Below are 23218 nucleotides of genomic sequence, written 5' to 3' on the forward strand. Positions count from 1 at the left end.
TGTGTTATGACGGAAAGAGAGGGGGAAGATGGTGGCTGGAGAGGAATATGAGTTGGAGGAAGGTTTTTTTAAGGTAGTAGGATTTGCACAAATATACAAGCAGATGGAAATGGGAGAAGTTGAAAAGCTGAAAGAGAAGTGATGATGTCTGATGTGGTAGGAGTAGAGGGGATTCCAAACACAGAGGATTGGGGGCACCTGACTGGTTATAGGTAGCTGTGGAACTTTTCATGTCCAGGACTAATAGAAGCATGGGACACATTCTGCTGTGCTCCAGACTCTCTCTTCCTGATATCATCCCAGCTTGTAGGAGACAAGACTGTCAGTCTTCACATCTCCTCAACTCGTACCTTCCCCAGCCCTCTACCATGTTGAGACATTTTTTCCTTTATACTTCTGCCCCAACAGAGAGGTGAATTTTCCCGCTTTCTGGTGTAATAGCAGTGAGGTAGGATGTAGCCGAGGAATTTACTACCAGTGGGACAGGCAGAAAACCATCACTTGCATTGCAGTACTAGTGTGGAAGGTACATGCACACAAGTTTATAAATATTAGTTGAATCTTAGGGTCTGCCTTTTACCTCACTTCAATCTGAATGGATAAAATTTATATGCCATTCAATTAAAGGATATAAAATCATGGTGTAATGGTTATTTCACTCATTCAGTATAAGAAAATATTGAGGACATTTTCCGAGTGCAGCATGTACCAGCATTACCCATTAAATCAATGTTACATGTCACTAATGCATGTATGCATTAGATCCTCAAGTGTAGTAGTATAGTTGCCATCTAAATCAAATATTTATAGTAGTGATAATTCTGTTCCAGTGTGTTTTCTTTTGGTTCTTTATTAATATTCAGTGGTAATTAAGATTCTATGGCCAATTGTACACCTGAAACTAATATTATACTATGTGTTAACTATCTGGGATTTAAGTAAAAACTTAAAAAATTTTTTTTAAAAAGAAAGAGCACAAGCAGGGGGAGCAGGAGAAGGAGAAGCAGACTTCCCACTGAGCAGGGAGCCCGATGGGGGACTTGATCCCAGGACCTGAGCTGAAGGCAGATGCTTAACCGACTGAGCCACCTAGGCGTCCCTAAAAAAATTTTTTTTAAATTAAAAAAGAAAAAAAAAAATTCTGTGGCCAAAATTATTCTCTGATAGGGAAAAAAACATCATGTGTAATAGTGAATAAAGGACCAAATGGTTTTTTTATGAAGGCTTTTTAAAATTTTGTTTTGTGAAGGATAGCAATGAAAACATTTGTTCATTTATACTTTATCTTTCTCCTTATTCCTATTGATGTTTACATTTTTATTTTTTATTTATCCCACATTAATCAGTTAAGAGGTGTGGGGGTTCAAAGATGAAATGACATACATCACAGTCTAGAAGAGTAGACTCACATAATTTATAACCCAATTGTTTGTTATTCTAGCAAAGAGTAGTTCAGGAAGCCAGGGCATTTGTCATAATACTGGAAAATCATCTTTTCTGATGGAAAGGAACAAGAAAGAAATGAGATTTATGATTTCATAAGTTTTTTGAGCTTTTAAAACAGAACCTTAAACAATGTCAATTTTATACCCTGGCCTTATGAATGATTACTATTTTATTCCTTTTTAAAAAATTTTATTATTTAGCTTTCTCTCTTCTCTGGTGACTTTTTTTTTTTTTTTTGCCTTTTAGATTTGATTATAACATTAAGAAGCCAACTTGAAAACGTGAAGCATTTTGAGTGATTGAAAGTGTCTGTTCTGTTGAACTTATGAGAGCTGGCCCCACACTAGCGTAGCTGCTACTTTTTGCTTTTTGGGGAAAAAGTCACCAGGGTATCTTCTTTCTGTCTTTGATTCTGACTACTAGAATTGCAGGGGTCAGCAGGCAACTTAAGCTGGAGTTCTCTTCCTTATTCCGGGACTTTTGTTTTATCACTGTTGTGCCTTTGACACGGCCTCCTGTCGTGTTTGCTTGGTACTAAGCTGTTCTTAGAAATGTTTTTCCTGGAGGAGTTATAGACCTTCTTAAAAAGGATTTGATACCAGAGAGAACTTCCATTTTAAAGTTATAGCCAAAATGCCTTTTTAAGTAAACTTAAATTGGCTTACTTATTGAGAGTATGTTTTTAAAAAAAATGATCATACCTTTTTTTCTTTAAGTCTGCCTAATGTTTTCCCTTTCCCCCTTTATAGCTGGATCGACTGGTTGTGGATGCAGCAAAGGAGAAAAGAGAGATGGAGCAAAAACATTCCACCATTCAACAAAAGGTACCTGATAAGAAAAGTTACAGGAGAGTAATTCCCATTTTATACAATTGTTTGATTATTGGTTTCAGCAAGATACCATTGTGTTCGAACAAATCCTTTAAGTTGCTGTAGTAATTGAATTGGATAGAAAATTCCTCCTTTTTTTTTGTGAAAAGTAAAATATTTTTTAGATGGTCAGGCAGTATTTGAAAGCCATGTTTTTGAACCACTTTGCAAAAACTCAAAGGATCTTTTTTTTTTAAGATTATTTATTTATTTATTTATTTATTTGAGAGAGAGAGAGAGCACGAGCAGGGAGGAGGAACAGAGGGACACAGTTTCCCTGCTGAGCAGGGCTTCATCCCAGGACTCCGAGATCATGACCTGAGCGGAAGGCAGACGCTTAACCAACTAAGCCACCGAGGCACCCCAATCTCATAGGATCTTAACTAATTAAAAAATGGCCCTTAGAATTTAAACTGCTATTTACAGTTTCAGTTAGGATATCACCAATCCCTCCCTGTAAAGTGTGTGAGTGAGAGGGGGTAGCGTGTGGGGTGGGGGGTAGGCAGAAAGGGTAGTGGAGAACATCTTTGCATCAATGTGTGTGTTTGGTATTGTGGACTTAACAGCTATAGTTACTCTGAGGCAGCCCTTGCCCTCTTTCATGTGATACTGGAATTTCACGTGCATTACTTGTTAATTTGCCTAAGCTTAGCTAAACTATTTGAAAAATATATTTTTAAAATGGAAATTTAAATATGACACATTTTTATTTTTGTGTGTGGAGAGCTTTGAATACAACTAACTTGGAACTCAACCTAACAATATTTTGTCTTACATAGTGATATTTTTGTGTGGTAATCTGAAAATAAAATGAGAGAACTGGAGGTTGAATCTAGTCATACAAGTATGTGACAAGATGCCTTCTGTACTTACCTGGCAAGGGAGATAGCATGATCACAAAAGTGGTTTTCCCAGGGTCAGGCTTATCCATTGACTCCAAATGTGCTGGCCCTTGGAATTTCCCCAAGTGTGGGAAACTTGACTGCATAATTTGTGGTAGTGGGGCACCCTATTCATGTGTTCCCCTAAAAAAAAAAAGGATGCCTTCTAGCATTGCTTTAAGAAATCTGTTCCTGTGGTATTGACCCGTCAGATCAACTTTTGTTATGGTTTATTTAGAATTTAAAATACCAGTGAACTAGATCTGACATAAAAGATGTCAGTAGAGGGCGCCTGGGTGGCTCAGTTGGTTAAGCGGCTGCCTTCGGGCTCAGGTCATGATCCCAGGGTCCTGGGATTGAGTCCCGCATCGGGCTCCCCCTGCTCTTTGGGGAGCCTGCTTCTCCCTCTCCCTCTGCCTGCCACTTCCCCTGCTTGTGCTCTCTCTCTCTCTCTGTCAAATAAATAAATAAAAATCTTTAAAAAAAAAAAAGTAGAAAAAAATTAAAGTGAAGTCAGTAATACAAGTAAGGAAAATTTTATTGGTGATGGGTTATTAATATTCAAAGAGCAACATTATAAAGGGAAAGATTTTCTACTGGATCATCTTTAACTTAGTTACTTCCAGTTATAGTTAGGTAAGACTAACTTCCTGTTTTGTTTTGTTTAAAGTTAGACTCACTTTTGGTTGGGTAATTTGTGTTAATGACATTACCATGGAGAGATTGTTAAAAATTGGGACCAGTCATTTCTAATTAAAATGAGAGATCATGATACTTGTAGATACTTGTGACTGTTTGCTTAAATTGAATTATTTAATGAATATTATGTATCTTTTAATATCTTTCCCTGTTGTATACACAGCTCAGTGTTGTACTGAAGGGCCAAAAGTAGTAGATTATTGAATCTAAGATTAATTTACTCGATTTTAAATAATAGTCAATTACTGCTGTACTTTAAAGAAAGTAATGCTATTTTGCTTTTTTTTTTGCCCTTAAATGCTGACACAAGGCTGCATTACAGGTAAAAAAAAAAAAAAAAAAGAGAAAAAGAAAAGAAAATGATTCAGTCACGTAAAAATTAAGGGAAAGTATGTCTAATGTATCTAATGTAATTATTTACATACATACATTTTTCAAGAATTGAAATTGATCAATTAAAGAAACAATGATGCTATGCACATTCATGTACATGCCTTTTGGATATGTGTACATATTCCTGATATATTTATACCTAGGAGTAAAACTGCTGGTTCAGAGGGTATAGATAAATGCTAAATTACTTTTCAAAATGATATTACCATTCCTGACAGGCAGCACTGTGAGTTCTCAGTGCTCCTTGCCACCCCATGGTATTGTGAGAGTTTTTAATTTTTGCTAATTTTGGTGGGTAGATACTGACATCTCGTTGTGGTTTTAATTTATGCTTTAGTTACTAATGAACTCAAGTACCTTCCCCTGTGCCTATTGGTCATTTGGATATCCTGTTTGTGAAATGTCTGTTAGTTTTTCTTCCATTTTTCCAACAGGTTGCCTAACTGTTGATCAGATTCTTCATATCATCTGGATATAAGCCTTTTTGGGGGGTTATATGTGTTTTTAATTTTCACATAGTTTTTTTTTTTAATGTCTTTTATGTTTGGTACTTTTTGTGTTTTGTTTAGTAAGTCCTTCTTATCCCAGGATCATAAAGATATATCTCCTGTATAATCTTCTAAGTGTTTATAGATTTGCCTTTTATGTTTAGACCTTAAATCCATCTGTAATTGGGTGATTGTGTATGGTGTGAGGTAGAGATCCAATTTCCTTGTATTCTTATACTGGTATCTAGATGATCCAGAATCAGTTAACTAAAAAATGTGTTCTTTCCCTACAACTCTATTATGTCTTCTGATTTACATCATGTTTGCATACACGTGAAGTCTGTTTCAGGTTTTCAATTCTTTTCATTGGCCTTTTTGTCTTAATTGTGCCAATACTATGCTGCTTTAATTATTTTAGCTTTATAGTATATCTTGATATCTGACAAAGCAAAGTCTCTTACGTTCTCTGCTTCAAAAGTGAATTGCCTAAATTTTGTGTTCTTATATAAATTTCAGGGCAGACTTTCAGGTTGCATAAAAATAGCTTTTGGGATTTTGATTGATTTCATTGGATCTATGAATCAATATGGGGAAGGATTGATATTTTTATTTTATAATGTCTTCTAATCTATGAGCTTGAAATATTTAAGTTTTCTTTAATGTCCTTTATAAGCTTGATATTTTCTTCTACATCTTTTGTTAAATTTATTCCTAGATACTTATATTGCAAATATTATTGTAAATGTCTGAAAATTTTCTTTTCTCGCTGTTTACTCTTATTACATATTAGAATAAAATTGATTTTTCTATTGACTTTGAAACCTGTTTTCTTGTTAAGCTCTCTTTAATGCTAATTTATCTCTGGATTCTTTTGGATGTTCTTGTACAAAGTCATATCATCTGCTAATAATAATAGTTTCTTCCTTTCCAATTTTTTCCCTACTTCTTTTTTGTTTTGTTGGCTAGGACTTCTAACATAATCTTGAAATGATAATGGTCCTTCTTGTCTTGGTTGCAATTTCAGAAATAACTTCTCTTTATTGGTCAATCTTAGTCTTGCCTTCTCTTCCCTGGGCCTCACACCAAAGCTTCAAATTCTGATGAGGCAAATGCCCTTAAGGTGAAATCTGGCTTCCTTGATCTGCTTACCTCTTCAAGCCTGCTACTTTCACTTAATCTTTTGCCTTTGAGTATTTCTTCCTAATTTGTCAGCTTATCAATATATTTAAATTATAGTATTATATATTTTATACAATGCTATTACTTTCATTATAAAATCATATAATCTGTCACATTTTAAGTATTATACAATATTAATTGATACTAATAGTAAATAAATTGAAGACAACCTATCTCAGGAAATATAGTTGAAAATTAGAAAAATACTTATAATGCACTGTACTTCAAGGAGGTTATATTTTAATGTTTTAAGTAGCATCAGGGTCATTAAAAAACTGCCAGTGTTATAAATGAAACCTTTAGAATGTTGCCAAACTCAATTATGTCAGTTGCTGACATAATCATCTGTGTGCATAATTAAATACATTACAGCCTCAAATAAATTTTAAATGAGGGAATTAAAGTTTTCCTGATTTTTTTTTCCAAAGAAAAAGCAGGAGAAAGTGTAGCAATTTGTTTATAAATTCTGTTTCATTTGATTATTTTGGATTAGCATATTTTTTATGGTTAAATTTTGAGAGATGTCAGCAGAGGCTTTTAATTTTGTTTTTCTGAATTTATTCTGTTTCCATTTTCCATCTTTGTAGACGCTTAGATTTGGAAGGTTCCTAGGTGATTCTCACTCTGCCTCCCCTCTAAGGGAGGACTCTCACATCCCAGAATTCTTGGCAGATGGTCATGTAGCTTCTGCCAAAATCTTTCTCAAGACAGAGTTTGCTATTCCCTAAAATAATAATATTCTAACTTTCATTATTGGTCCAGAAGTAATTTTAAAAGTTCTGAGACTGATTTTTAGAGTTTTAAAATTGGGGATAATAGCAGTCTTGCAGTTTTTGTACAAATTACTTTGTAAGTTCATCAAGAAATATTTTTTATTTTAATTTTTAAAAAATATTTTATTTATTTATTAGAGAGAGTACGAGTTGTGGGGGAGGCCCAGAGGGAGAGGGAGAAGCAGAAGCAGACTTCCTGCTGAGCGGGGAGGCCAATGTGAGGCTCCATCCCAGGACCCTGGGATCATGACCTGAGCTGAAGGCAGACGCTTAACCGAGTCACCCAGGTGCCCCAAGATTTTTTATTTTTAAATGATCTTTACATCCCACGTGGGACTCGAACTCACTACCCCGAGTCAAGAGTTGCATGCTCTACCCACTGAGCCAGCCAGGCGCTCCATCAGGAAGTATTTAAAATATAAGATTTCTGATTTCAAAACTTCATGAATCCTTAGAGGAAAATTGAAAGTTTGAATTGAATTCATGTGAAGACTAGAATGTCTAGAATGATAGAAGATTATGAGGCATTCCATAATCCTTATAAAAAAGTGAGCTCAGCATGCCCACTTCAAAATGTGGTTCTTTGCAAAACAAAATTTTATTTTAGGAACATATGCCTTTATTCTATTTCTGAACTCCCCAGTAGTGGAGTTAGTACTCCTATCACATTAAAAAACTACCATAATAGTAATATACTTAGAGAATAGTGGTAGATTTAAGTAATCCCAGTTTAAATATATCTATATTCCTTTTTTTTAAATTGATATCACACACATCACAATACAATATTAGGATAAAATGAAAACATTTTAAACATAACATGCATTATATTGAGTTGTTCCTTTTGTCTATTTGTATACATAATATTTTGTGCCTTTAATCACTGTGTATATAATTTGTATTGTTTTTCAGAGTATTATTCTATATAATCATCTGTGTTTTAATATTGTCATTATAATAATTATTGCATAACAGGCCATTGAATTGAAATACCTATATATATATATATATATATATATATATATATATATGTACACCCCTAACATTTAGGTCTCCCCTTTTCTTATGACTTAATATAACTTAATATAACTGTTTTAATACAAAGCTTTTCTGTGCTTTGAGCTGTTTCTCTATGATAAATTTGTTGTGTAAGGGACTTAATCAAATCGTACAAACCTTTATTTCGTTTAGGATTTCTCCAATGATGACTCTAAGTTAGAATATAATGTAGATGCTGCAAATGGCATTGTTATGGAAGGATATCTGTTCAAACGAGCCAGCAATGCCTTCAAAACTTGGAACAGGTAATATATTTCAAATACTAGTCTTGATCTTGGGACATTGTTTTCTGACCTTCCCTGTGATTTGGCAGCTCTTTCTTTCATAATTCTTTAAATTCACCGTCCATAATAACTTTCTTGAACCCAGTCCATTGAAGATAAGTCGCCCTTCTAGGAAAGGGGATCCTAAGAAGCAAGTGAAAAATGATAGCACTAATTCTAAACTATAAAATTTAAGCAAAGTATAAACCAGGAAGCAAGAATTTTTTTCTCCTTTGGGTTCCTTCTCTGTGTGATGTTTATGTACATTTTAATTTAGTGTTTGCTTATGAATTTTCACTGATCTTTTGAACTTTGCAATAACTTTAACCAGGACTTTTAGGAAATGAGATTGTTTTTGTATGTGAAGTGTGTGTGGCAGTTGGTGCTCCTTTATTCTAAACTTGATGGCTACCAAAAATGTTACTTTTTGTTGTTGTTAAACTGGTTTTTATAAAATATTAATCATGTAAATGTCTGTTATATAAATATATAAAATACTTTGTTTTCCTGTGTATTAATATAATAAAGTGAAATAATTTCAGACATTAAAGCATAAAAAAAAAACATGTTGACTCAGGATCATCCTTCCAAAAAGTAGTGATTAGTCTTTTATTCAAGGATGCCTCTGTTTTTGCAAAAAAACCAAAAAAGTAGTCAGAACAATTTAGTAATAATTGAGAGTAATAATTAACATTGGGTTCTGGTGAATTGATTTACATTATTGGTTGAATGTGTTTGTTTTATTTGCTACATGAACAGGACATGAATTCACTTAATGATAGAGAAGATTGTTTTCTTTTTTAAAAAAATGGACATTAACAAAATAAATAGAATTTTCTTGGTAAATTTAATTTAGTATACATTCTTGTTAATTTAAATGGAAACTAATGCTTGAATATTTAATGTATTAAAATGGATTCCTAGTGCACTTATTTTGATTTCTTGGTGATGAGGTTATATGGAAAAAATATTCACTAGTATTTTCAAATGTCAGTGATTTATTGAGCATTTCCCTAGCATTTGATATTGCCAGATATTTAAATCTATGAGGTATTTTTTTATTTGAAATAATTTTTCTTTACCTGAGGATGAATATAAACTAGAAGGTGATCATATTTAATATTAAAGCCTCTTTGAATTATGTAGAACTTCTAAAATAATGTATGAATACAGAAGGACCAACTAAGGTGGTCTGGGTAGAAATAGTGTTTCTAACTAATGTAAAGTGAAAATGAAAAATTAAAATTCTGTTTTCTAAGCTGTTTAAGACAATAATCTTTTAAGTTTTTCCTGGCAAATTTTCATAGCCAGAATAGGAAATTAAAATAAAAAATAGTGTGTCACATTTTTATAATAAATAAAGATTTCTCAACCAGTACAGTTTCATGAGGTAATGTTAGAATTGAATTTTAACCTTCAGATTTCAAAACAACCTACTTAAAGTTTAACACAGTGAAAATACAATAAATCCATAGAAACTATACCATTATGTTAAGAAGAAATGAAATGATCTTCCATGGACTACTCCAATGAGAAATGATCTCAGACTTCAAAATGAAGCACAGTAAGTGTTAGTGGAAAATTGCATTGCCATTTAAGGCAATAGGAGAAATTTAATTCTGATTTAAGCATGGACCTTTCATTTTTATTATTTGTTTCATGAATTCTATTAATTGACATAGATAATAAAATGTAACTAAAAGCAAGTAGGGAATAACTATTAAATTCTCAGTTGTAGACATGTTACCTTCCTTTTTTTTTTTTTTTTTAAAGATTTTATTTATTTATTTGACACAGAGAGAGAGAGCACATAAGCAGGGGGAGCAGCAAAGGGAGAGAGAGAAGCAGGCTCTCCGCTGAGCAGGGAGCCCAATGCAGGGCTCAAGCCCAAGACCCTGGGATCAAGACCTGAGCTGAAGGCAGACGCTTAACCGACTGAGCCACCCAGGCGCCCCTGGTTACCTTCCATTTGTAAAGTGGAAAAGACAATGCCTTTGGAAATGAGGCTGCTCTTTAAAGGAGATGCCATCTAATTGTAGTGAGGTGACAGTTATTGATTAGAATCATGGATCGTATTTCAACATCCTAATTTTTAGTAAAGAAATGAAGGTGCAGAGAGATGGTTGCTCTTTGAAGGTCACACAGCTGGTCTGTGACAAGACTGAGGCCTAAAACCTGTCATTTTTTTTTTTTTAATGTGCTATGGAAATTCCATATAAATTTGTTTTGATAAAATAGAATATGTCAAATCTTTTAAAAATAGCTTAAGAACTATTAAAATTTTCTAGTCTATTTACATTATTAGAAAAATTATGGATAGCAGATTATTTCATTTTCATATGCCTTTAAAAAGAGTGTTTTCATGAAAATACCAGTAAAAAGCAGACTTCTAAGGAACATAGCATATAAGCATTGTATAAAAGTATCTTCATAGAAAACAAGTCAAAACCTTATAACAAAAGTTTTAGATATTTTCTAGGTTATAGGTCAGTAATGGTGAAAGGGAGAAGAAAAATCTATTAAATGTTAGAATTTTTTTCTGCTTTCAATTTAAAAATTTGGAATGTATCTTAAATTTCTTATATGAAGCTTATAAAAAAATCTAATCTCAGGAAGTACTTGGCAGTTACCTTCCCTTTACCTATTATGACTGTAGAGTCTGTCCTCCTTCTCTAATTAGTTCTCTATCCAGCTTGATTTCATATATTCGATTAGACTTCAAATAAAAGGCTGTATTTGTGATATTTGTACCTCAACTTTAAAAATCTAGGATTCCAGTTCTTCAAGCATAAAGATTTTTCTGCTTACTGTTTATGTATCTTCTTTAGATTGTCCGTAGATTAGTTTTAGGGAACACTTTTCCTTGTAGTCACTATAAGGTACCAATCATATGATGACAAATTTGCCATTATTTATAGTTTTATGGAATAGTGGTGTGTAATATTTTCAAAGCCAACATTTATTTATTTATTCATTTTTATTTCAATTCCAGTTAACATACAGCATAATAATAGTTTCAGGTGTAGAATTTAGTGATGCAACACTTACATAGAACACGTGGGGCTCATCACAAGTGCCCTCCTTAATCCTCATCACCCATTTAAGCCAACTTATAAAAAAGACTTACTTCCTGAGGGAAATGTGTATTTGACTAGGAATTCCCAGGTAGTTTTAAAACCTGTCCCTGTGCTTCATAAAATCTAAGCATCATTCTCTAATTTGAAATTTTACGGAAGAGATTATATGTTGTGTGATGTGATTGAAAGAGTGTACGGAGTGAGACACTTTATGTCTTATGTGAATTGTTGAATCTGTCTCTCGGTTTCAGATTTCTAGTTTGTAGTGTCTCAGGATTTTTATATGTCTATAATATATATTTTTCTGAAAAGGTGAGATCTACCAAAATTATCTCTCCATATCAGGCCATTTCTCAATGGCAGCTTAACCTCAGACTCGAATCAGTGCCAGATGGATTATTCGTACCTCTGTGTCTCTTTTGCTTTTTATGATACATTCAGAAAGATGAATGAACAAGGAAAATAATTAAATACTAAGATTATTTAATAGTAAGCTGGTAAAATGAATTAAGAAACTGAATTATTACATGCTATGGTCAGTCTGTTGAACTAGAAAATATAGCTAAAAGCATAAAATGTATTATACAGTTTCTTAAAGTATTATGTATGTTGCTAGCACAGTTATAAATTTTATTTTTATCGACTTTTTGTTTAAAATAAGACGTGTATGCATAGATTAAAGATACTCTACTTATGTGTGGCCTTTGAGTGTCTGCTGTCATTGATGAAAAGGTAGGAGGTAGGTTTATTTGCCTAATGATATTTTATAATCTTTGAAATTCTTAATTAGTGATCCTGTTTTCCTTATGGAAAGTTTTCATTTGTTTCAGGTTTATGAAGATATATCTATAGTGATTATTTCCCTTAATTTTTTAGGAACAACTTATTAAGAGGAGAAGTACTGTATTTTATAGCTATCACCATAGAGGCAGAAAAATAATAGTAGAGGTATGCCCAAGTGTGCTAAGTCCTATCAGAACTTTTTATACCATAATAATTGGAAAAAATTTTTGAATATTTCTGACATATTAGCATTTCAGATTCCTAAGAATTAGAATTGTGTAAATGCATAATGTATAAATTTGAGAACAAAATGCAACAGATATTTTTGACTATTTTGTTAGGTTTGAGCTTAAGCTTGTTTCTTTAATTCTTGCTTTATTTTCATATCATGCTAGTCCTTTGCTTATTTTGCACATTTGCGTTTTCATTCTTTTACCACCTTTCCTTTATGTTTTAATCCTGCCCCATTTTTTCACATGACAGGAAAAAGCCCGATCATATCAGGTACCAAATGGCTTCCTTCCCCTCATTCCTGCCTTACTCCAATTTCCTCTTTGGCACGAGAAAGCTCATAATTAACCTGCATTTCAATTGGATTACTTGCAATGGATATAATGTCTCATGTTTTAAATTGGGAAGAAAACACACACATTTCATTTGAGGAATGGAATTATCTTTTCATTGCCAATCGCCTCTATTTGTTTTAATTGAAAATGAAAACATTTGATATATTTATAGTTCCCCAGAGATACAGAATTGTATAGATACAAATGCCTTTGTATCTTTTTTTTTTTTTTTTTTTTTGAGGAAAATAAGCCAGTAAACAGTTTTCAAAAATTTTAAACAGTAACTAGGAATTAGCGCCTTTGGTAATAATCATATTAGTTTTATTGAAAATAAAAATTGTCAATTCCAGCTTTTTTGTTTTAACATTTTGGTCTTTTTCCTTGGGAAAATTTAAATTGAATTTGAAAGATAGTAGCATACATGCTGAAGCTTTTAATTTTGTTAAATGTTCACCTATTTGGCACATATATGAATATGTGTGTAAATCTATCATTTTTATAGTTTTACATTTTTTTTTTTTTTTTTTAAGATTTTATTTATTTATCAGAGAGAGAGAGACAGAGGCAGGCAGAGGGAGAAGCAGGCTCCCTGCTCAGCAAGGAGCCCGATGTGGGACTCGATCCCAGGACCCTGGGATCATGACCTGAGCCGAAGGCAGACGCTTAACTGACTGAGCCACCCAGGCGTCCCTATCATTTTTATAGTTTTAGTGAGAAATCTTCTACAGATTTAGAAGTTTTACTTTTACATTTTATTCTTGGTTTCAAGTGCAGTTCTAGGACTCATGATTAAACATGGTAAAAGACACTTAAGTTATTTTTTTATATATTTTTTCCTTTACCCTCCATGCTTTGTTATCTGGAAGCTCTCATAGGTATTTCAGTGTCAATAATATCTAATTGTTTATGAATTTAGTATTTTGGTCTAAAGTCTTTATTGAGTTATTTCACTTTGGGATAGATATAAAGTGGTGTGTTATTTTTCTTAATGAGCCAAGAAATTTTGCTTTTTAAAAAACAGTCTTATATTTTGGCTTTGTGGTCAGTTTCTGAATTTTGTAGAATATAGTGTAGTTGTCAGCTCGGTGCTTTCTAAAGTTTGTCTTTTTTATTATTTAATTATCTTAAAAAATTGTTTTTTAAAGTTTAGGTAATCTCTACACCTAACGTGGGACTTGAATTCATGACCCCAAGATGAAGAGCTGCACGCTCCTCCTCCTCCTCTGGCACCCCCTGGCACCTCTATTTAATTATCTTTTAAAGTAGCTCCAAATTGCAGGCAGCACGAGCTTGAAATATTAAGTATCTTATTCTATACATCATAGGCTATGAACTCTCTCATTTTTCCTTTTATTAGAAATGTTAATAATAGCTAGGATTATCCTATAAGAGCAGTTTAAAAATTATATTCCATTTTACTTACCTGATTAAAGTTTTGATCAGTGTCAATATAGTTGGATCTTTTTTTCTTTTTTTTCTTTAATGGCAGAGGAGGGGAGACAGTGTCATACAGCATACAGATCTTAGTTTTTTTTTTTTCTATGTAAGGTACATTTTGATTTTGTTCCTTAGGAAATGTTGTCAAAATTAAGATGAATTTATAGTGTCTTCCCTGAGTGTACAAAAAAATGAAGATGTGCGAGAGTCACCCAGAAGCAGATAGATGGCAGGGGAACTGGGCTTCAGAAATATACGTGAACCTATAAAGTTAATAATCAGGTTTTTATGTAGTGTTTTGTTATTATTTTTAGAGGTTATTATCCTAAGATGCAGCAGTTCAATAGAAATTTATTTTTTTTTTATTTTTATTTTTATTTTTTTTTAAAGATTTTATTTATTTTATTGAGAGAGAGAGAGCACAAGAGGGGGGAAGCGGGAGAGGGAGAAGCAGACTCCCTGCCGAGCAGGGAGCCCGATGCGGGACTCGATCCCGGGACTCCAGGATCATGACCTGAGCCGAAGGCAGTTGCTTAACCAACTGAGCCACCCAGGCGCCCAATAGAAATTTATTTTTTAAAGACCTCAGAAGCATGAAAAGTTTACATGGTTATATGGGTGTTTTTCTATTGTGCAGTAAAACTATAGTTTTTCGTAGAATTATATATGATCACTATACTATAAAACATGAGTTGTTATTAGTGTAGTTCACCCTACTTCAAATGATTTTTAAAAAACCCACATTAATCAATATCAGAGATTGTTTCCATTGCATGTCATCCTAGTGGCAGGGCTGCACCATTTTGTTTGTTTATAGGTATTTCCTTTAACATTTCTAACCAACTATGTGTCCCAAAGCAAAGAAACCCAGAAGTTCTTCCTTTTCTAGCCTGCCTCTTGATGATTTGCATTAGAGGCAAGTCACTTGGTTTTATCTAGATGCTTATTTAACAAATCTCTATTTTAATGGTAAAGGTGATGCCTTTTTAAGTAGCAAGAAAACCTAACAGTCTGTCTAGCTTATAAATAGAAAAGCATCTAATCATTTTCACAGCTTTGGAGAATTAACTTAATTTTTTAAAATAGAAATTCTAAATATGTCTAAATACATTTTCTAGTGCTTTGTATTAGTGTCAATGAAAAGGTAGAATCTCTATCCGCTAATAGATTAATAACTAATGTTTACAATAGAAATCATCTCACATGAAACTAATTTTAAAATAATGACCAAATAGTTTTACCTTTCATGCTTGATGAGAATTTTTGCTTCCTTTTATGAATGGCTTTTGGCTGTGATTTTTTTTTTTTAATAAATCTTTAGGTTCTTTTACTGTTTTAATAAATTAGAATTAGTAAATATGCCATGCATACCTTAGCTTTTTCTTCTAAAAAAGATTGCAAGTAAATTGTTTGCCTAATAATTTACAAGAACAAGCAGAACAATACAAATAGGTGAATCATTTTTAGTAATAACTTTTATTATTCTGCTTAGAAGTATTTTATATTAAAGTGAGGTCAAGTGAATTGGCAATTATCTCTTGTTTGATACCAGTTCTAAAATGATTTAATTTCCTGTTTTGCTTAACAAATCAAATGCTTGCTGAATTAGCTGCAGAAAGGTTGTAGACAAAGCACCATTTATTTCAGTGTTTTGCTGTATACAAATGGATAGTCTTTTTTTACAAAATAAATTTATTTCTACTTTATAATAGAAGTAATTATTTTGGGGAAAGATTTTTAGTTATTTTTGAGTAACCTCAAAAAACTAAATTTTTACTTTTATAACAGTTATTATTTGGTGATAGTGTAAAGGATAACAGCTGTTGTTAGGATATAAATTTCTGACATAAAATGATTCAAAATACAGTAATTTTATTTTCCTAGTCTGTGGTTTTAAAACTGTTTAAAATTGTTCTTTACTTTCAATAGTTATCTCATTGACATCAGTCTATATAAAACAAAACAAAACAACGCACTTCTCAAAACATAATTACTATCAACTGATTTTCTAGTGCTTTCCCAAATATTTTATTTCTAACAACTGGCATAAATTATGTTTATGAAAACTTAATCTGTTTTTATTTATTTAGACGCTGGTTTTCAATACAGAACAATCAGTTGGTTTACCAGAAAAAGTTTAAGGTAGGTGTCTTATTAATTAAGTGAAAACCCAGTGAGTCCCCCATTTCAGTTCTGTATTCATCTTGATAAAGCAGTGAAGTCTTTAAATAGTCATATATGCAAAGTTATTGTTTATTAGTTTTATGTTTAGGCATGTATAAGAGGACTCAAAAGTGGAAAGTATTAACTTTTGATCCTTAAAAGCAGAGTGATTTTGAATCCTGAATTTTTAACTCCTAGTTTTGAGACAGGTGTTTCTGTGTCCCGGTATTATTACTTTCATTTCTTTGACCAGCTGTGGTGACAGGAACAATACCACCATTCCATAGTACCATTTTGAGGCTGAAGGAAAGGGAGCCTTTTAAGAAACATCACCTTAGGGCCAAAGGTGATAATATGGAAATGTGAAATATGACATTAAAATGTAAGCTTGAAGTAATTTAAATAGAAACCTCTAAATTTGTTAATGTTGTTTTTATACATTTCTTTTCCTGAACTTTATTTTAAGGTTGAGGAATTTTTATTTATTGGAAAGGCATACTGAGATTACATGGCACTTGAGAATGTTAAAAATAATTAGGAAAAAAAAAAACCTTTAGTTAATAGATGAATTAATTTTTACCTAGTCTTTGTGAATGATGTATTCAATGGTACATTTAATTATTTTTTATTTTATTATTATTATTTTTTAAAGATTTTATTTATTTATTTGAGAGAGAGAGAGACAAAGATGGCGACAGAGATAACGAGAGAGCAGGAACTAGGAGGAAAGGGAGAAGCAGGCTCTCTGCTGAGCAGGGAGCCCCATCAGGACCTAAGCCGAGCCGAAGGCAGACGCTTAACGCACTGAGCCACCCAGGCGTCCCTCAGCTGTCCATTTTAAATACTCACTTTACTCTTGAGATATACAATCTGAAGTTTTATTTGCTTGGTTCTGTGCTAGCACGCTTATTCCACATAAGTTCATGGTTTCTTCTGCTCTGATAAACTTGGTTTTGAGTTTATATTTTTGTTAAGTACTAGAAAAATGATAGAAGCTTTCCCATTTTAAGAAGAATATATAAGCTTCTTATTTTTTTTTTCAGTTACTTAAAACTTGACTGTTAAAGGCTTCTTTTTTAGAGGAAAGTAGCTTTTATTATATGTGAGGGGGACCAGGAGAGTAATGGATATGAAAGAAAATGGAAGAAAATGAAAGTTAGTATTTATTTATTGAGCACCTATTAATTACCAAGTGTTAGACTAAGCTATTTACATATACTTCCATTTAATCCTTGTATAGCAATTTTATTAGACAGATAAAATTATGGACAGGACACAGTTACCTTTATTAGTTATATCTGTATAGGAGCTGATAACTCCTATCTCTAATCCTAAATAAGATAAATATAAATCTTTAAAATTAGACCATTTATTCCAAGTAATATTTTAAAGTATGTTATTATTGGTATTGGTAGTAGTATTTAAAAACTAAGTTGATAAACATGGGAGTTTTGTTTCCTTATTGTAGGATAACCCCACTGTGGTAGTAGAAGATCTAAGGCTCTGCACAGTGAAACACTGTGAAGACATAGAACGACGTTTCTGCTTTGAGGTAGTCTCTCCAACAAAGTAAGTGGTTCTAAAGAATGAGAGTTGTTTTTAAGTTTCTATCGTTTATTTTGAAGAACTTTTCAGAGTAGAGAAACATTTGTGTTTTACTTGTGATTATGGTAGAAAGGAAAAAAGTGCTTTAAAAGTAAATTTTAATAATTAATGATTACAAGTATTACCATGAGATATTTAAGTAACTTCTACCTAGTATCATTTTCTTTAAATTCCATAAAGATGATTGATGTGGCCATATGAAAAGTTTTTACCTGTCTTGATGATGAACTGACATCATATATCAGATCAATTCCTTTGATAATTATTTCATATTTCTACCCAATAGAAAAAATTAGTGTTGTATTTGGTAAATTTAAAGTTTGTTTTTTTAAATGTTCAGGGATTTGTGATTTTTTTCTAATAGGCAATTTATTTCATTTCTATTGATTTCTTCATGAACATACTCTGTCCTAAAGATAGATGAAATAAAACCTTTCAAAAGAAATTATTTTTGTTAGAAAATTATTAAATAGCAAAGAAACCTTATTATTATTTGGGGGGTGTTAACTTAGTGTCTGAGAAAACAATGTTGTTTTCTTTTAGAAGTTGTATGCTTCAGGCAGATTCTGAAAAGCTGCGCCAGGCATGGATTAAGGCTGTTCAGACCAGTATTGCTACTGCTTATAGAGAGAAGGGTGATGAATCAGAGGTTAGTAAACAATATTGTAATATGAAATGATACGTTGCCAAAAGTTTTTAATTTTAGTTGTAACATTATATGATTATAACATTTTTTATGGATGATGAATTTTATAATTGAAAGAGGTTTTACTATGAAAATCTAGATTCAATTTCTGTATTTCTTTTTACTTTATCATTTTAGTATATGTTTAATTCAGTATTTGAGTATATGTCCTAGATTGACATAAGGTACTCTAATGTAAATATTTTTCCCAAAATATTTTATTATTCTTATTAATAAAAATTAGTAAAAAAATAAAAGACTAGTAATTAGTAAAAATCAAAAAAGGAAAGCTCAAATTGTCTCTGGGTTGAAGTCTCCCTGGATAAGTTAAGCTGAATGTGGAGTGTTGAGTCATAGTCTGGCTTCAGCTTCCCAGTGATTTTACAGACTTCTGAGCAAGGCCATTAGTAAGTTTTGAGAAATGGAACTTAACAATTCCTCTAGTAGCTTCTTCAAAATGAGGCATTTGTGAGTCTGTGCATGTTTGAAAATATTTTATCCTTACCTTTGTTTGATAGTTTGGTTGGGCGTGGAGTTTTTAGGTTGGAAGTAACTATTCTTAAGAATTTTAACAGCATTGTTTAGTTTCCAGCATTGCTGTTGGGAGTCTTTCTTATTACTGATCTTTTTTTGTATTGCTCCTCTCCAGTTTTCCTGTTTTCTTTTTCTGGAATTTCTGGACTGATTTTCTGATTTTTTGTGTTTTTGCTTTACTTTCTGGGAGATTTTCTCAGTTAATCTCCCAAACCTTCTATTGAATACTTTAGTTCTGTTAGCACATATTAAATTCCAGGAGTTTCTTTTTGTTTGCTGAATGTTTATACATGTAAACCTGTTCTTTCTTTATGGATACAGTGTTAGAGCTATGGTTTTTAAACTTGGCTGCCTGTGATGATAACACAGGGATTTAAAAAAAATCCCAATACGTAGGTCCCACCCCAAAGTAATTAAATGAAGTTGGGATCCAGACATCAATATTTTGAAAAGCTTCCTAGGTGATTTCCATATACAGGCAATGTTGAGAACTATTGTGTCAGAGGTTTCTCTTGGCTATCAGGTAATCTGTTCTGATTACAAGTTAAGGACTAAAAATCTCTTTGGACACTCTACAAACATAGTTAGGACTTTGTTGACTATGAACCTCTCTGAAGTCTGGGCCATTTGTTGAGGAACAACCAGAGAGTTAGGATCTTTGGAATCTTTTCAGCTGGTATGATTTCCCAGAGAAATCCCATCAATCTCCTGCAGAGGGGTAAGGGGCTGCTGGGAACTAGTTGCTAGGGATCTCAGTATTCAATGTGTATATGTTCATTTAATATTCTGCCTTCCACCTTTCAGGTAAATCCCATCCAGAGACACTCTGTTTTACTTCCTCAGATAATAAAATAAAATTCTCGTTATTTGTGTTTATGTGAGGGAGCAGTCCCAAAATGGCATGGAGTTGGGGAAGGCACCTTGGGATCTACTTGCTCCTTACACAGTCATTTCTCCCACTTTGATTCCCACTTCCATGGTTAACTGGTATAAATCCTTGAGCCCTTTGAGTATCATGTAATATAAATTCATGAACTCAGATTTTTACTTACTACCATTGTAAGATTTGGCCTTGGTCTGCTCAGTTACTATTCATCCAACTGTCTTCCAGCTTTCAAAATGTTGTTGCTGTTATTTGCTTTTCTCTTCTCCCTATTTTAGTGGGTAAATGTCGTTTTTTTTAACTAAAAAAAGAAAAAACACAAAAGCTTTCTAAAGTAGAGTACAGTCATTATCTCATTTCATGCCTAATAGTAATTTCTTAGTATCATCTATTACCCAGTCTATATTCAGATGTCCCCAGTTGTCCTAAAAATGTCTTCTGCAACCTATTTACAAAGTAGCCTCTTATCTATGACTGGGCATTGCATCTGGTTGTTATGTCCCTCAAGTCTTTCATTCTAGAACAAGGCCTTTTTTTCATGACAATAACTTACTGAAGAGATAAGGTTAATTGTTCTATAGAATTTCAGCTGATACAGTTACATCATAGGTGATATGTATACTTCACATTGCAATAAGAGACACAGAATACTTGGTTATCCAGGTATTCATTGCTAATGCTGTCAAGCTTCTGTGTGAAGCTGGAGTGGACACATTGGATTAGAAAGATGACAATATGACTCGAGTCCTCCACTGTAAAGTTACATTTCCTCCCTTTTCCCCAGTCTACTTTGTTACTTTGTATAATAAGTCTATTTTGTGTTACTTTGATCCTATAAGGTCTACTCCCCCTCCAACCTTTCATCTAATGGTTTACAGATGAATTTGTGATTTCATTAGGAATTGCAAAATGATAATTTTCTAATTCTGTCATTCCATCCATATTGATTAACTTGAATTCTTATGTCAAATATAGCTTTTGTTTATCAGCTGGAGCTATTTACTGTAATAAAATGCTTGATTTGGGGCGCCTGGGTGGCTCAGATGGTTAAGCGTCTGCCTTCGGCTCAGGTCATGATCCCAGGATCCTGGGATCGAGCCCCACATCGGGCTCCTTGCTCAGTGGGGAGTCTGCTTCTCCCTCTCCCTCTGCCTCTCCCCCTGCTCATGTTCTCTCTCTCTCTGTATCTCTGTCTCAAATGAATAAATAAAAAATCTTAAAAAAAAAAATATAAAATGCTTGATTTTTTGCTTTTAATTACCACATTTGGTTAGCTTATTTGCTACCTTAAGGGGGACAGATACCTAATTTTTCAGGTATTGTTATAAACTCATGGATTTTTGTAGGTTCACTAGGTCCCAATTAATTACAGTAATTACTCCTTTTTACAAAATTATTTGAGTATAGTTGACACACAATGTTATATTAGTTTCGGTATAGAACACAGTGATTCAACAACTGTATCCATTATCCTGTGCTCACCATATTCACCATACAATGTCACTACAATACCACTGACTGTATTACCTGTGCTGTGCCTTTTCTCCCTGGGACTTATTCATTCTATAACTGGAAGCCTTTATCTACCACTCCCTTTCCCATTTTGCCTATTCCTCACACCCCCCACCTCTCTGGCAACCATCAGTTTGTTCTCTATTTATAGGTCTGTTTCTGCTTTTTGTTTGTTTTTTTATTCATTTATTTTGTTTTTTAGATTCCACATATATGTGAAATCATATGGTATTTGTCTTTCTTTGTCTGACTTATTTCACTTAGCATAATACCCTTTGGGTCCATCCATGTTGTCACAGATGGTGAGATCTCATCCCTTTTTATGGCTGCATGATATTTGTGAGTGTGTGTGTGTGTGTGTGTGTGTGTGTATGTGTACACATATCTTCTTTATCCATTCATCTGTTGATGAAGCCTTGGGTTGCTTCCATATCTTGGCTGTTGTAAATAATGCTACAGTAAACATAGGGCTGCATATATCTTTTTGAATTAACGTTTTCGTTTTCTTTGGGGTAAATACCCAGTAGTGGAATTATAAATCATATGGTATTTCTATTTTTAATTTTTTAAGGAACCTCCATACTGTTTTTCACAGTAGCTGCACTAATTTACATTCCCAGCAACCATGCACAAGTGTTCTTTTTTCTCTACATCCTCACCAACACCTGTTATTTCTTGTCTTTTTTATCTTAGCCATTCCGACAGGTGTAAGGTGATACCTCATTGTGGTTTTGATTTGCATTTCCCTGATGAGGCATCCATATTGGTAAGGAAGAATTTAAACTGTCACTCTTTGCAGATGATGTGATACTATACATAGAAAGCCCTAAAGATGTCACCAGAAAACTATTAGAAGTAACAGATGAATTCAGTAAAGTTGGAGGATACAGAGCTAATACCCAGAAATTGGTTGCATTTCTATATACTAATAATGAAGTAGCAGAAAGAGAAATTAAGAAAACAATTTCATTTACAATTGTACCAAAAAGAATAAAATACCCAGGAATAAACTTGACCAAGAAGGTAAAAGACCTGTACTCTGAAAGCTATAAAATACTGATGAAAGAAATTGAAGAGAACACAAACAAATGGAAAGATATTTCATGCTCGTGGATTGGAAGAATTAATATTGTTAAAATGTTCATAATACCCAAAGCAATCTACAGATTTAGTACAATACCTGGCCAAATGCCAACAACATTTTTCATGGAACTAGAACAAATAATGCTAAAATTTGTATGGAACCATAAAAGATCCTAAATAGCCAAAGCAATCTTGCGAAAGAAGAACACAGCTGGAGGTATCACAGTTCCAGATTTCAAGATATACTACAAAGCTGTATGGTACTGGCACAAAAATAGACACATCAATGGGACAGAATACAGAGCCCAGAGATAAACCTACACTTACATGGTCAGTTAATCTATGACAAAGGAGGCAAGAATATGCAATGGGGAAAAAGCAGTCTTTTCAGTAAATGGCACTGGGAAAACTGGGCAGCTACATGCAGAAAGAATTTTTTTCTGGACCACTTTCTAGCACCATACACATAAATAAACTTAAAATGGATTAAAGACCTAAATGTAAGACCTGAAATCATAAAACTCCTAAAAGAGAACATAAGCAACAATAGCTTTGACATTGGCCGTAGCAACATTTTTCTAGATATATCTCATCTCCTAAGGCAAGGAAAAGAAAAGCAGAAACTACTGGGACTACATCAAAATAAAAAGCTTTTGTACAGTGAAGGAAACCATCAATAAAATAGAAACGCAGCCTGCTGAATGGGAGAAGCTATTTGTAAATGATATATCCAATAAGGAGTTAAGATCGAAAAAATGTAAAGAACTTACACAACTCAACACCAAAACCCCCCACAAATAATCTGATTAAAAATGGGCAGAGGACCTGAATAGACATTTT

General features: G+C 33.0%; 1 protein-coding gene and 1 non-coding gene across 13 annotated transcripts in view; both read left to right on the top strand.

Annotated features, from left to right (window-relative positions):
* Positions 1–23218, top strand: part of ACAP2 (ArfGAP with coiled-coil, ankyrin repeat and PH domains 2) — a 133424-nt gene that overhangs the window by 86217 nt on the left and 23989 nt on the right. For 6 of the 12 annotated variants that reach the window (XR_013445916.1, XM_078067748.1, XM_078067766.1 and 3 more), the window contains 7 exons: positions 2196–2270; positions 4206–4217; positions 7920–8032; positions 12394–12414; positions 16004–16055; positions 17545–17645; positions 18225–18330. Coding sequence is in view for 10 of the 12 variants with exons in the window: in XM_078067748.1 (XP_077923874.1) it covers positions 2196–2270; positions 4206–4217; positions 7920–8032; positions 12394–12414; positions 16004–16055; positions 17545–17645; positions 18225–18330 (480 nt within the window). In the remaining 2 variants the exon portion in view is untranslated. The remainder of the gene's footprint in view (positions 1–2195; positions 2271–4205; positions 4218–7919; positions 8033–12393; positions 12415–16003; positions 16056–17544; positions 17646–18224; positions 18331–23218) is intronic. The other 6 variants (XM_078067762.1, XM_078067746.1, XM_078067757.1 and 3 more) reach the window with 3 other exon arrangements.
* On the top strand, positions 3181–3343 carry LOC118553172 (U1 spliceosomal RNA). The gene has a single exon (XR_004925869.1). It is a non-coding gene; the product is annotated as a U1 spliceosomal RNA (small nuclear RNA).

Source organism: Halichoerus grypus, chromosome 1 (assembly GCF_964656455.1).
Source record: "Halichoerus grypus chromosome 1, mHalGry1.hap1.1, whole genome shotgun sequence".
Taxonomy (NCBI): domain Eukaryota; kingdom Metazoa; phylum Chordata; class Mammalia; order Carnivora; family Phocidae; genus Halichoerus; species Halichoerus grypus.